This window comes from Chiroxiphia lanceolata, chromosome 4 (genome assembly GCF_009829145.1).
Source record: "Chiroxiphia lanceolata isolate bChiLan1 chromosome 4, bChiLan1.pri, whole genome shotgun sequence".
NCBI lineage: Eukaryota > Metazoa > Chordata > Aves > Passeriformes > Pipridae > Chiroxiphia > Chiroxiphia lanceolata.
The window spans coordinates 63,779,220-63,794,341 of NC_045640.1; the positions used below are offsets into that span (position 1 = coordinate 63,779,220).

At 42.3% G+C, this 15,122-nt stretch overlaps 1 protein-coding gene across 2 annotated transcripts; it reads left to right on the top strand.

Moving 5' to 3' along the window:
* Positions 1–293: 293 nt before the first annotated feature.
* Positions 294–13,629, top strand: SCOC (short coiled-coil protein). Of its 2 annotated transcripts, none has more exons than XM_032685937.1 (4): positions 294–469; positions 10,519–10,593; positions 10,687–10,770; positions 11,335–13,629. In XM_032685937.1, exons 1-4 carry the CDS (start codon positions 406–408, stop codon positions 11,475–11,477), a joined length of 366 nt encoding a protein of 121 aa, XP_032541828.1. In that variant the 5' UTR covers positions 294–405; the 3' UTR covers positions 11,478–13,629. The 2 variants fall into 2 exon arrangements, with proteins under 2 accessions (XP_032541828.1, XP_032541829.1); XM_032685938.1 differs by having other exon boundaries at positions 344–469; positions 10,522–10,593; positions 11,335–12,027.
* Positions 13,630–15,122: the final 1,493 nt, after the last annotated feature.

Here is a 15,122-nt window from a genome sequence, read left to right on the forward strand (position 1 = left end):
AACACTAACTTACTTCCCCTCTTTCGTCTATCAAAAACCCCTCCAACAAAACTCCACATGCAGCCCCAGAGAAAATAAAGAACAACAATAACAAAAAGCCAGCCAGGGTGGATACACAGTTCTTTTACAGAAAGAACCTGTTATAACAGTGTTTGCTCAGCACATGTCTGACAAAGCAGTTAGAACACAGACACCTTCCAGCTTAACAATTTCCGGAAAAGAGCTCAAGGTTCAGAGGAGACACCACATCGAGTAAGACGTGTGCAGCTGCCAACAGTACACAACAACACCTGTGTGTTGGACTCATTAAAGATTGAACCAGGGAAGTCACGTGTGCTCCCAGAAATGGCTGACAGCTGCCATGCTTAACAACACAGCTCAAAAACTTTGGAAAAAGGCAGCAAAATGGAGTTACCTTCGGACGAGGAGGATGGCACTTTCACCAACATTTCTTTGGCAGACGATTCAGGTAAGAAACTGCAGTACTCTACTGATACAATGCAGAATCCATGGGTTTAATAATAGCATTGTGTGAGCAGACAAATTTGTAGATCGTGATTACTGGGTACAATGTACTTTTAGCAAATGCCTTCACATAAACTTTTTTTAGTTGTGTGGTTGAATAAGCCTTGTGATTCATTAAGAATTGAGATTTTGGGGGTATGGAGGGTACCACAGTTTTCACATATTAACATATAGTAATATACATTCATCAACTGAGCACACAGAGCCTTTCACTTTTTAGAGGGACAGTGTTACAGAATGGTTAACTCAGTAGTTACTACTATCAAATAAAATACAGATAATGCTGGTGTTTCCTCCTGAATACAGAACAATAACCTCTTTGACATGCTCTCATGAGAGCTCACAAGAAGTGTTGCAAATTAATTAGTAATGGAAACAAGCTGATAATTTAAATTTCCACTATTAAGCATTTAATTGTTTTAAAAGAAACTACAAAGACTGCCTCCCCCTCCCCCACCCAACTTACAGAATAAAAATTACTTGGAAGGGGAAGTAGGACAGTTCTACATACTGGAAAAATGAAGTAAGTTAATATGAATTGATAATAAATTATTTAGAAAGGTGTGGCCAGAGTATCAACTTGATCACGTCAGTATGGCTGACATAGAGCTGTGCTAATTTACAGGAGCTAGAAGGGCTTATTTATGAATAATATGAGTCCTATTCCCTCCCCACCCTCTCTTTTTTTTTTTTTTAGCATAAAGAACATTATTGTGCATGCTATATTTACCTCCTATATAAAAAACCAAAACAAAACAGAAAACATCGAGTTGATTTTACTTTTAGAACACAATTTTCTAGCGATTCAATATTAGTGTGATGGTGCTGAGTTGGATATTTGAATGCACTTCATTTATACAGAATATAGCCTTATGACATCAAGATGTGGTTGACCTGAACTATTCACAAGAAGACAGTTTGGCAGACCTTGGTCCAAGCTGTGCAATAATGAAGGGTTCTCCTGACAGTGAATCTCACTCTTTTCCTGTAGCAGGGTATAAAAGGGTAGGGAAAAGGTATCCTATGAGAGAGACACTGTTTTGTGACTTGCTGTGCAGCTGGTAACACCTCAAGAACAAATGAGGGGCAGCATCCAGTGACAAGATTGTCTTGTCCTTGCAAAACATCCAGAACTGAGTTGCAAAACTCCATCTGAGTTAGGGATGACTCCATAACACAGGATATGTTTGAATCTGCCCTGTCTCACAGATGGGTGGTTTTGCCATATAGCTTGCTTAGTCTTTCAGAAGTCAGGTCGCTTCCTTTAGAAGGCAAACACCCACCAGCCTCCTTTACTGCTCTAACTTAAGCACCCTTGCAGCTTGGAAAATGGTATTACCCATGAGAAAACAGAGGCACAAGGTTAAAAACTCTCTCATTCAAGCACCTACCAACAGTGGGTACCAAAGTCAGCCCCTGAAAGATGTCACTGCTATAAAACATGGCTGGTCAGCAGCAGGGCAAATAGGACTTTACTGCACCTCCAAAACTGAGCACTTCAAATTTACCAGACTCTCGACTGCAGTAACACACCCAAGGTCAGAGAAAGCTCATGTCCACAACACAGAGGACCATAAACAAGCCATCTTTATTAAAGATCTGCTACCAATATTACAGGTTTTCCCCTAGTAGTGAGGAGATGGGGACAATCACTCAGAGAGTAGAAGTAAAATCAGAATAAATGAAAATAAGTGACATTTTCAGGCAGGCTTATGGCTTGAAGGCACAGAGGGTAAATACAGTAAGTTTCATGGTGAACATGATAACCTGGGTCCATTTGTTCTGCCAGATGGCAACACCTGGAGGTTAGAAAGGTATGAGAAAATCCCTAAACTATAATAGGAAGAGACTACGACACACTTTGTAGGAAATAGTATTCCTTATCTCTCCCAGCTGAAGTTAAGACTAATTACAGTAACTCTAGGGCATGGAAGCTAACAAGCAGAGTGGGGTGGGCCTTACAGCTGTAACTGTAAGGCTGGAGAAGAGCATCAATTCCAGAAGAGCAGGGAAGTTAAAAATCTACAGTGAGAGAGACAAAAAGATTCCTAAGGATGGAAAACAGCAAGTTCAAGCATTAGGCTTGCAGTATGTAGATCATAAGTGAACTTTGTCTGAGAATGATCATGATTTACATGCAACTTGAGCACATTTGTTATTGCATAAGGTTTCCCCTCTGTTTCTTAAAACATACTGGAAAAGATACTAAACAGACAAGCAGAACAACATGCTGCATATGTACAATCTGAAGCATAATCAGAATACAGCCTTCATATCAAAGTTTCCTCAGTACAGTGAAAAGCCATTGTGTCAAAGCAACAGGGGTTACTGAGCCTGATTAACCGAGTGCAATGCATGAATATTTAATAGCCATTGCTCTTTCAAAACAGCAATATTTCTCTATTTGTTAAGTATGCAGGTATCAAAAATAAAACACTTCCATGTAAATCAAGACAAAGACCAAATGGTAGCAAGACAGAAACTCCTCGATAAGTATTTTAATAGCAGTATCAACAGTGCATGAAATCAAGGAAAGCTTTTGCTAACGGCATTTGTGAAAATATTTTCACCTTTAATGAAATATCTTTTAGTTTAGAAACTCATAGCTCTAGATAAAGTTCCCTCAAAACATGACCTACCCAAACAAAAGCACAGAGGAAATTAAACCAGAAGTAAAACAAAACAGTGAGACGATGTCCAACAGCTGCAAAAAATTCTTTATTGTACTTCTGATCAATGCTGAATAAGTAAATCAAGGCACTCTTTCCTTTTTGTAAAGTACCTAGAAATTATCATACTCTTTTTTCAAAATACTCTACAGAAAGCCAACACTAATGACCACATTTCTCATGTAAACCCATTCTTTTAAAAGCAGATATAAACCCCAAAATGTTTGGGCCTAACTTACAGAAAGACAAAACAGTTTTTCATCTTCATAGGTTACCAGTAAAAGCTTTATGGAACCTTGCTAAATATCCTTCCACAAAATCTGGTGGCAAACCTATAGCCAATGATTACAAGGAGGATCATATTGTTAACAGGACAGTGTTAACAGTCATATATGTTGGTATTCACAGCCTAGAGCTGCAAAGGGTCCAGTTCCTCAGTCTGTTTAAAAATGGGGTTTTGTGGAGTCAGAGTAGAAACAAGAACATGTGCACTCATGCTCAATCTTGCAAAGGATGGGATGCAGCTGTATGTAGACTATACAGCTATATGCAGCTATATGTAGGCAGGCCTCTTCAGGGGTAAAGAAAAAATATCACTTTCTGAGGCTTGCCTTTCGTAGACTTTCTAAAGAGACTGCATTTTTTTGTCCCAACTGTGTGCTCACAGGTTATGTCATCTGATGAGGTCCCATTTTCACTCAGGACCTAAGGCAAAACCAAAACAAGCACAATAACTAAGGACACAGACAAGAGTTAGAACAATGTAAGCCAAAGGAGTTGCTCATTTTGTGTCATTTGATTAGGCTGGAAAAAGCACAAACTAAGAAATACTCGAATTCTGCATTTGACAGAAGTGCCTAACTGGAAATTTGCACAAGGAAGTGCACACGGCTACAAAAGCCTTTTGAGGTTACTCTGAAAGAGTAACAAGAATTGCAGAGAATTTGGGTGTAAAGCAACACTACATGAAAAAACCCAAGACCTCAGAGTCTGTTATTTCTGCAGAGAAACAAAACCAAGAAGATTTGAGGTAAGGGGTCCTACAGGTCAGCATTGCAGGGAAAAAGGATTAAGCCATTTGCGTTCCTTTTTGTCTTTTTCTTTGTGGCAATAACTAGCCAAAGGAGGAAACAGTACAGTTCAAATAGCAAATTCATCTCAGAAACATGTACAATGCCTTCCTCAGTTAGAGGAGAGGAGATTACATTTCTATTGTAGTGGGGAACAGTGAAAGCTCTGTCATCAGTCAGCTTACGCAGGCGCCTCTGGTGCCTGTAATGTTGCCAAAAAGGAAGTCAAAGGCTTGTTGGTTTGCACTGTGTGCCATGGAGAAAAACAAGATGTACCCCAGAGTTTTAGAAAGAGAAAGTCAGAAAACATTTGTCATTAGCAGCAATGGCTTAGAGTCTGAGTCCAGAGCAACAAAATCCTCTCCTCTCCCTTAGTAACCGTACGTGTACGTGTATTCAGGTAAACTGTTAATGATGCTTTACATCCTGGGGAGATGATTGTATTTTAAGGAAAACAATGCTCTTTCAGTGAAGCTGAATAAAATAATTCCTTTTGCCAGTGGCATCAGCTAGTTTTAGAAAATCTAACTGGAACTCAGGGTACAAGTATGTATAGATAATTGCATTTATGAAGTGAAATGTGTTGTTCCTATCAATTTAATATAATGACAATATTATGAATGCCTCCTCTGCTTTAACCAAATGACTTAGAAAATATAAAAGAAATTAGTAATAAAGAAAGGGTTTAGCACCTCTTCTTAGTTACATTCAAGTCAGTTTTGACTTCAGGAGCTCTGACACAGTACTAGTACTTACGAGTTCTCTTTATAACTCTTCAGTGAGAAAATCCACTCACCTGAAGCAAGTAATCTAGTGTGACATGTAAAAACAGTTTAATAAACCAAACAGTGGAACATAACTTAGGGCAGTGTTCAAGTATTTCTGGTAACAAAGAGAATACACTTATTTCTTCTTTTAAACTGCACAGTGCTACTGGAATGTTGTTATGCTGCTCCACAGAAGAAAACAGTTTCCAGTGTTTGGGAATATTATTTAATTTTCTTAATAAGGTGTATGTTCTCCAAAGAAGAGAGCACTAAGTTTGCAAACAAAACCAATAAAAAAAAGCTCTGTGAACACAGGTTGTGGCCCATCTCTCAGCCTTGTGCTGCATATTCCAAAGAGTCAAAGTAAACAGCCACACAGCAATGACGGCCAGTTTGCTCACAGTTACATATAATTAGTATTAACCTCATTAATTTTGCTCCTCCCAGTCAGTGGGGAAACCATAGTGAAGCAAATGCTGCCAGATCCCTCTCAAACAGATGGCAGACTTTAGAAGGATTGTTTCAGGTTCTCCAGGGAATGGTCCTCAGGCAAGACTTGCCATCTAACAATTTACAGAACAAAGACATGGCACTTTCTAACACAAGAGTGAACAAAATACTACAGGCTGATAAAAGCAAGAATTGTTATACAAGGGCTTGAATTGGCCACCCCCAGCCAAAGGGGACACCAAACACACCCAAAAAATGCAAGGTAGTATTTGGTTACTCTACAGATGTCAAAGAATCAATTAGGTTGGAAAAGACCTCTGAGATCATCCAACCTTTGACCAATTATCACCTTGTCAATTAGACCATGATATGAGTGCCATGTCCAATCATTTACTGAACACTCCCAGGGATGATGACACCACCACCTCCCTGGGCAGCCTGTTCCAATGTTATACAACCCTTTCTGTGAAGGAATTCCTTCTGATTCCTTCTGAACCTCCCACAGAGCAGCTTGAGGCTATGTCCTCTCCTCTTATCCCTAGTTACCTGGGAGAAGGGGTGAACATCCACCTGGCTACAACCTTCTTTCAGGTAGCTGTAGAGAGTGATGAGGTCTCCCCTGAGCCACCTTTTCTCCAGGCTAAACAACCCCAGCTCCTTCAACCATTTTTCATAGAACTTGTGCTCCAGACCCTTCCCCAGCTCCACTGCCCTTGTCTGGACATGCTCCAGCACCTCAATGTCTTTGTTGCAGTGAGGGGCCCAAACTGGACACAGCACCTGGTGTGTGGCCTCACCACTGCCAACTATAGGGGGACAATCACTGCCCTGGTCCTGCTGGCCCCACTATTTCTGATACAGACCAGGACACCATTGGCCTTCTTGGCCACCTGGGCACACTGCTGGCTCATGTCCAGCCAGTTGTGGACCAGCACCCCCACGTCCTTTTCCACTGGGCCACTTTTCAGCCACTCTTCCCCCAGCCTGTAGCACTGCATGGGGTTGTTGTGGCTGAAGTGCAGGACTTGGCACTTGGCCTTGTTGAACCTCATACTGTTGGTCACAGCGCTTCAACCCAGCCTGTCCAGAGCCCTCTGCAAAGCCTTCTTACCCTCCAGTAGATCAACACTCCCACACAGCTTGGTGTCGTAAAATGCAGAGCTGTGCCTTCCCTAGGGCACATTCTGCATTATAAAAGGAATCTGATTGTTTTGGTTATCCTCTAAATGCCTAAATCTTGAAATTGTAAGAGCACAAAAAATTTAACTGATACTATGTTACCCAGAGAGCAAGACAGGTGAGGTGAGGTAAGATATTTGAAAAACCAATAGGCAAGTCATGTGATACATTAAACTTCTCTTGTTTTGGTTGTTTTCTCATGAAAGAATACTTTGGGATGTGGGGGTTTTTTTCTGTAGTGTACTAGGTTTGGGTGTGTTTTGCTTTGTGTTTCGAGGGTTTTTTATGCGTGTGTTTTTTGGTGTTTGTTTGTTTAAAACTGCTAATGCATGGGATATTTAGAATCCTGGAATTGATTTCTTTGCACCAGAAAATAAGGGAGAGTTAGGAATGCCAGCCTTTTTAAGGGAACACAGGATGATCTAGGCATCCTCTCTGTGGAATGTGCACCCACCAGCATCAATCCAACAGTTTTGGCCCCTGGACTGTGCAGATCAGGGTTGTGCACAGTAGAGCTGCTCCCTGCTGCCCCAGCACTTAAATATACTTCCCTGGGAAACAGGGGATGAAGGACAGGGAAAGAAATAGGGCAACGTGCATCAATCTTTCCACAATAAGAATCTGGGACACAGCCAGGTCACAAAGAAAACAGTTTCTAAATGTTGGGGCCAAGGAGCACGTGCCAGCTGCACAGTCTTATCTATTAGGGAAAAGGGATTCATACTAAGCACTCAGAGCAGGAAGATGCACTGTGTGAGATCCAGTATGTCTGAGTTTACAGCAGTACAAACCCAAGGAAGCTTCTGTGCAACTGTTTAACACTAACCCAGTAACACATAGCGCTCTATAGACTAAAAACACCATCTGCTCTCTGCAATGCTGACAGTGGAGGCTCAGAAAAAGACAATTTTCTCTAAAGGAAAACCAAAAAACCTCTCACATAGGTTAACTTCTGAAAAGGAGATCCATCCTGGTGCTCATGCTCAAAAATCAGAGTTAAGAATCAAAAGAAAATACTACAGTCAGAAACCACAACCACACAAAGTAGAATGAACCCTCAATGATAGAGGTACCAAAGAGGAACCAGTAGGTAAACTAGCAGCTCTTGAAATTATTTCTGTTTTGGCTACAATAGGATAGGAGCCAACATGTTTAATTTCCATTCTGTCCTGTAATTTAACATCAAGGATCTTCCCACTTTGCTCATTTTGGGACAGTTTAGACAATAATACAAAATACAGCAAGAAAATAATACAGCAAGAAAAGTGGAATTTCTGCAGTAGAGAGGTGCATTTCCCCAAGATAAGCCTGGAATAACTCCCCCCCCCCGCCTTACAGTATAAAACACAGCAAGTTCCTCACCAGATAAGCAAGCTCTCCATCCATCTGTATAAACCTGCAGACTCTGGCCATATTTTTTTTCCTTGTTAATCAAAGTGCTGGAGATTGTCTCATTAGAAAGAATTGTGAGAACCTGTTGATTGCCAGGCTTGCCACACAGCCGGTGCAGCAAGCAAGATCAAAACAGTGTGAGAAGCACTCGTCATTGTAAAAACAGCAATCAAGGAGAGTTACTAACAAGCTCCTAAAGCCCAGCAACCACCTGAGAGGACTGCTTGCAAGGAATAAGGATTGCTGTGTTTAAAACAGCCATCGTAGAGAAGGTGATATACTTTTGAGCACACTAGCTAATGGAACTGAAAACAGACTAATTTTCCAGTACAGACAGACAGCAGGACTCTAATTACAGTAATTCATAACCTGAATAGCATTCAGTCTAGTCTGAATTTATCTGATTGTAAGGTTAAAAAAAGTTATTAACACAATGATAGTAATACTGTGGAGGGAGCCAGAAGATACGGATATTGGAAATACACACTTTCTGAAGTGTACTTAAAAATACAGTAGAGGGCTCACTTCCCAAATGCCTTTATCTTCCCGTGTATCTGCATAGCATCGAATTACTTATTTATAACTAGATATATTCCTGTAATTTAGGGATACAATATGGATATATTTCACTGCAACATATGGTTCAAACTACATGGTACAAAGGTACTACAAGTTATGCAGTGCAGTCACTTCAGTGAAGCCACTAAAATTAGCTCGGGTCCTGAATGTTTTTCATTCCTTTACTGTGGCTCACAGACTGTGCTGTGAGGTCAAAGTGAGGACCCTGTGCAGCATGTTATTCCCTCCAGGGAACCAGGGAAAGAACGAAGACACAGGAGTGTAGTTTTGGAGCTACCGAGCTATTAGACGAGAGTAACTCCGTGAAGTTACTTAGGTCCCTGCGTGATGTGATCTCTCATGCTGTGAGATCCAGAAGCAAGGAGCTAAATTACAGTTAATCCAGATACTGCTGTGCAAAAGGCTTGCTGATCTGCCAGACTGGAAGCAGCTAAGCCAGTTGTACATAACACTGAACTGGCATAGGTAAACCCTGATGGACTCCAGCTTCGAGGCTCCTCTCTCACAGAGCTCCACATATGAGCACCTGAGAGTTCACAGCAGCCACACACACTGTCGGGTTTCTCTGACCTTCCTCAGGCTTTGCCAACCTACCTGAATCCGAAGGGGTTACCCACTAGGGAACACCTGCCTTTTCTCGATTTCTTGTGAACGCTATGGAGAGCAACTGGCGGCCGAGGACCACTGCTCTGAACACTGGCAGTGTGTGAGCACAGAACGAATTAATGCTGACATTTATTTAGAATCACAGACTGGTTTGGGTCGGAAGGGGCCTTAGAGATCATCCAGTTCCAACCCCACTGCCACGGGCGGGGACACCTTCCACTGGACCACATTGCTCAAAGCTCCATCTAACCTTGTCCTTGAACACTGCCAGGGATGAGGCATCCACAACTTCAGGATGCTCCAGCACCTCACCACCCTCGCAGTGGAAAACATTCTTCCTTTAATTTAATTTAAGCGCGTTCTTGCTAGTTCCTTCCATTATCTTATTGGCAACCCGGCGGGATCTAACGGGAAAGGGCCGGGCGCGACTCAGGCAACCCGTAAGGCAGGCACCAGCCGCGGGAAGACAACCTCTCCCCCCGCACCCCTCCCGCAACCATCCATCCATCCATCCCTCCCTCCCTCCCTCCTTCCTTCCCGCATCCCGCCCCGTGCCCGCCCCCTCGCGGCGCAGGCGCGGTGCGAGCGGAGCGGGGCCGGGCCGGGCCGGGGCGCAGCCCGCGGGGAGGCGGCAGGTTCGGAGCGGCGGGAGGTCGGGAGGGAGCGCCGGGACGGTGGGTGGGTGGATGGATGGATGGATGGATGGATGGATGGAGGGAGGGGCGGGTGAGCGGGGGCGCGGGCAGGGCCGCGGCGCTGCCGTGTGGCGCCCGCGGGGCAGCCCCTCTGCGGCGCTGCCTCCCCCCGGCCCCCGGGCACGGGCGCTGCGGCTCCCGCGGCGCCGGGCACGGCCGGGATGGGGCCGGGAATTGGGGATGCGCGGAGCCCCGGAGCCGGCACGCCTGTCCCGCGGGCCCGGGCACCGGCGAAGGGGGGTATGGGGGGGACACAAAGCGGGGCCCTTCCGCTCCTGCGTTCGGGAATAGCCAATTCCAGAATGATCGGTGCTGGGAAGGCGGCAGTTACATCACTGGGACGGCGATATCTTATGCGTTAGAGGCGTTCGGATCGGTTATTTTTGTAAACAGAAGCATAGTTACTCGAAGAACCATAGTTACGTACCACATAAGGCCCTAGGAAAAATAATTAAAGAATGGTAAGGAGTGTTCCTCTGCCTTAGGCTTAAGTGCAGGCCTTTCACCGCCAATTAGAAAAACGCACCTAAAAGCCAAATACAAAGGCAGTTCCATTAACAGTTGCCTCCATGTTCTTTTCTTTAAGCAGAGCATCTCTCAAGGAAACGCTCTTCAAAAGTGGAAAGAGCCCATTCTACAATGATGAATGCCGACATGGATGGTATAAGTTCTTATGTTCTTGTTATTCTTTCTACTTACTATAATTTCCAACTGTTTGCAGAGGTTGCACTAAAACTCTCATGATTTGTTGCAGCTGTTGAGGCTGAGAATCAGGTGGAATTAGAAGAGAAAACACGGCTTATTAATCAAGTTTTGGAACTGCAGCACACACTTGAAGGTTAGCAGCTTGACACATCAGATTTTTTACAAGCACACAGTAATAAGGAAAAGAAGAGAACCTCACTGCTCTGCCCTGCCTTAGGCACAGTGTCCAGAAGTATGTCACTTAAAGCAGTTGAAGGTACATAGGCAAGATCTTGGAACTAGGTTTTTTCCTTCCTCTTTATGCAGGATTGTGTTTGCTCGACTCTCATAATACACATCAAGCAGGAGGGGTGATACAGTTAATTTGTTGCTTATCAGCTGACACACATCTTTGAGTCTGTTTCCAAGTAGTTGAGTTTGCAGTAGCTTAATTCAAAAATTCAAGAAAATAATAAAGTTACAGACTAGGAGTATGTTTAAGAAGTTCATCCAAATACTGTACTACAAAATAATACAGGAAAAATGGGCTTTTGATAACACTTTAGTAGCAGAATGTTAGTATGTTACTATGTTAACATAATACCTTACGGTAACGTTTCCTGCATTAAAGGTGTGATGTCTGATATAGGCCCGTAGAACATATTAATTATTGCATGCAATAGTGTCTAATACTTCTCTTATAATATCACCTCCGCAGATCTCTCAGCACGAGTAGATGCTGTTAAGGAAGAAAACTTGAAACTGAAATCAGAAAACCAAGTTCTTGGACAGTATATAGAAAATCTGATGTCAGCGTCTAGTGTTTTCCAAACAACTGACACAAAAAGCAAAAGGAAGTAAGGGCTGACTCATAGATGATGCTGTTGTATTGCTGCTGTCTTTTTTTGTTTTAACTGGCATAGGCTACATGAGCTAAAATACCTTAGTTTGTGGCTTACTGGATACTTAAAGATTATAAACTTCGGTGATAAACAGAATTAAGAGCATTATCATGGACAGGAGATGTAAGTTTGTGTATTAAGATTGAGCAATGTGCAAATGTAGTGTAGATAATTACTAAATTTTGATATTTGTTTTAAAAATGAGCATATCTTGTTAAAAATCGGATTCAGTTTGTGAGGTTAAACAAAGGTCTATTGGCACTCTTTGAGGTCTTAGGGTAGAGTTCTTGACTAGCAAAATAAGTTATAATATTGTGTTGAAGCCCTATTTGATGAAAATATTCAGAGTCTAATTGCATCACTTTTTTCACATGAAATATATTTAATTACTGTGTAGTACTGTTCATAGCTCTGCAAAGCAACTTAAAACAAGAACCTATAAACCAGTTAAGCATTTCTGTGAAGTAGTAACAGCATGACATTGTTTGTAGGGCTTGCATACAGAAAAACACTTAAGATTTTTTGGGAAGGGGGAGGATAAGGGAAAGAGGAACAGGGCAACTTAATCAGGGAAATACCAAACTGATGCAGTATGGGAGTGTTGTAATATGTACACTTGAAACCATTTTCACTTTCCCCTTTCCTCGAAGAACAATCAGGCACAGCATCGCAACGTATGATCCTCCTGAGGTTTTTCAGTTGTGTGATGAAGAGTTTTGTAAAAACCTGAGTGATAAGCTTTTCAGAAACAGAAGGTCAGCAATGTTCCTCGTGCTCATTGTGAGCAATCTGCAGTGAGGAACTGAGAAGTCTTCTTTCCTTCCCACCTTTTACTTTCCTCCTGAAGTGCCAAACTTTGCTTCAGGCCTCAGAGCAGATGTTTTCCTGCCCAACAGCCTGAGCTTGTGAAGTGCCTCTTGAGGCACTGCATAAAAACATGTAAGGCAGAAGGCTGCAGTGGAACGAAGGTGGCTTTTGCCTCTCAAAACCATGCTGCTCTGAGCAGTGCCTGGTGCCAAGGTGCTGGTTTTACTGGCTTGGCTGTTAGCAGGTTTTGTAAGGGAGCTTAGCCCAGATTATGGGTCTGAGCACTTCCCATAGAGGCAGCATGTCCAGCATAATCAGTATTAAGGGAGAGCAGAAGCTGAAATACAAACAACAATGTAAGTTTTATCAGTACTTAGTTGCATGTTTCATCTTGCCATTCAGCAGCACTGCAGGTTTATTTATGGATGTTAGCTAGAACTGAGTATCTCTTCAGTAATTAAGCCATTGTACTTGACCTTTTAAAAGGAAACCACTAGTTCAAGGATCTCTTTCAACCTAGCTGTGAATGAATCAATGGAACAGTAGAATAAATCCCTCTCAAACCCCAAGTTTCTTGGCAGCTAAGCACTGCTGTGTCTCAAGAGTAAGTTGACATTGTGAGGTTCCCCCCTCCAAAAGGTGAGGTTTCCCATTTCTCCCCATTTAAAATGGCTCTACAGTGCTCACTGGAGTGTCAGCAAAGACAAAAGACTGCCAAAAAAGCACTAATAGTTTGCTCTCGAGGGCTGTTTACAAGTCTGGGTCAAAAAACCAAAAAATGTTTTACCCACCAAGACACAAATTGGTGATACTCTTTGTGTCATGGGGTTCTTGTAAACGTCTAAAATGATTTTTAATCTTCTATGGACTACTCTCTCACACTACTGGAACTCTAAAGTAATGCTAGCAGGTAGAGCAGATCACATGGTTAGTCCAGAGTTTGAGCATTAAACAAAGAACAGTCACACCAAGCACTTGACTTCTAAAGGTTGCATCGCATCACAGCCATTGTAGCTTTAAAGCCACGTCACTGCCCATCTCCATCTGCACTGTAGGAGCTCACCTGGTAACAGAGCATGCGCTTGTTAGACTTCAGCAACTTCCCAAGATAAAGTAACCTTAAAATCCCGGGTTTGTATTGTAGACTGGATAGTGATACTTTATCCATCAGTGTGTATATAGTAGTTATTTCATCTCTATGCGATTTTACATCCCACTACTGTGGCCTTCATTTAACTTATGAGCATTTTAAAGATGTTGTATTTCTGACTTTACACTAAATAAAAACTTTTGATTTGTCTTGATTAGTTTGCTTTAACATTTGTAAACCCTGAAACTTCTCACGGCCATCTGTAGTCGAAAGGTGGAAAAGTAGTAGGGTTTGCCATCATCTTAATGGTTTCTACATAGCTGAACTGTGTGAAAGACTAGATGAAATCACCAAGTATTAAGATTAAACCTGGGTCAATGAATCTAGTTTCAGTAAGGTTTCGGTTCCTGACCCACTTGCTATTTTCAGCCATGAATCTCACATTTCTGTATACTTTTCTGGCAAAAATAAAAAGGATTGGTAGACTGCATCCAGTGTAGTCAAAAAGCTAAAACTTGCACCTCTCCATGTGGGAGGCCTTTAAGCCAAGTTAGAATAGAGGAAGTGTTACCTTTTCCTACACAAGTTAGTGAGCTCTACGTTAGACAGGACCCAGAATTATTACTTCATCATACCTTCATGACTGTGTATGCCAACTGAGGAGTAGCTTCAGCTGTAAGGAAATAAAAGGGCCTCAGTCCTACTTGGCCTTCCCTGCATATAGACAGTGTTCAGTCTGGTTATCTGGCATCCTCAGTAAGATCTTTTATGAAGTTACAGTGTAGCCGGTGGGAGTGCAGGCTGTGGAGGTCTGATACTCATGGAGTTCCAAAGATGACTGATACTTTAAATAGTAAGGCACCCTGGAATTGAAAATCATCACCTTGTTAATTTAAAGCTCTTTCAAGCAGCCATGATAGCAAGATCAAGTATTTTTCCTGAAATACCTGTTCAGAAATAAATGGATGATGCACAGGAACTGTGGGTAAAATCTCAACGTTACAAGTACCAATGGACAGGGGAAGTTCCCCTTCTGCCTGGTTTTCAACATTTAGAGCCTCAAATCCCCAAAGCTCTAATATTTCTCCCCTAATTAGCAGCATAAGACTAGATCCAAGTAAGCTGATGTGCAGAAGGATGTCTTCCATCTCCAGGTTCTAGGTGATCAAAGTAATTAAGTCAGTATTAAAGTGAGAGAGGCCTTACAGAGTCAGTATTACTGCAAACAGCACCCTTGAGCTATGGGTATCCACTGAGCAGTGGGTAACCCTTTTATCCGTAACAGATGGCTCCTTTTTTACTAAAGTGAGGTACAAGCAAAGATGCTGATGTGGCATTAATCAAGACTATGGGAACCTTAAATTCAAAACCCTAAGGGAGGACTAGCATCCCCTGTGGAGTGACCAATCCCTGGAGTAACTAAATCACATCAAAAAAACTACAGTAACTATATCATATCAAAGGAAAAAACCCTCCAAAACCCCGAAACAAAAAAAAAACAAACCCAACCCCAGAACCACACCCAAATGCTGTAACAATTCCAAAGGACTCTTATCAGACTCAGATATCATCCATTCAGCAGGAGAGCTGAAATGCTCCCTGACAGCTCACAGTAGCTGTTACTAGCAGAATACTACAGATTACTGTGGAGTAATCTGGAGTCTTCATTTCTTACCTTCTTCATGTAGACCCTAAATAAAGAGGTGG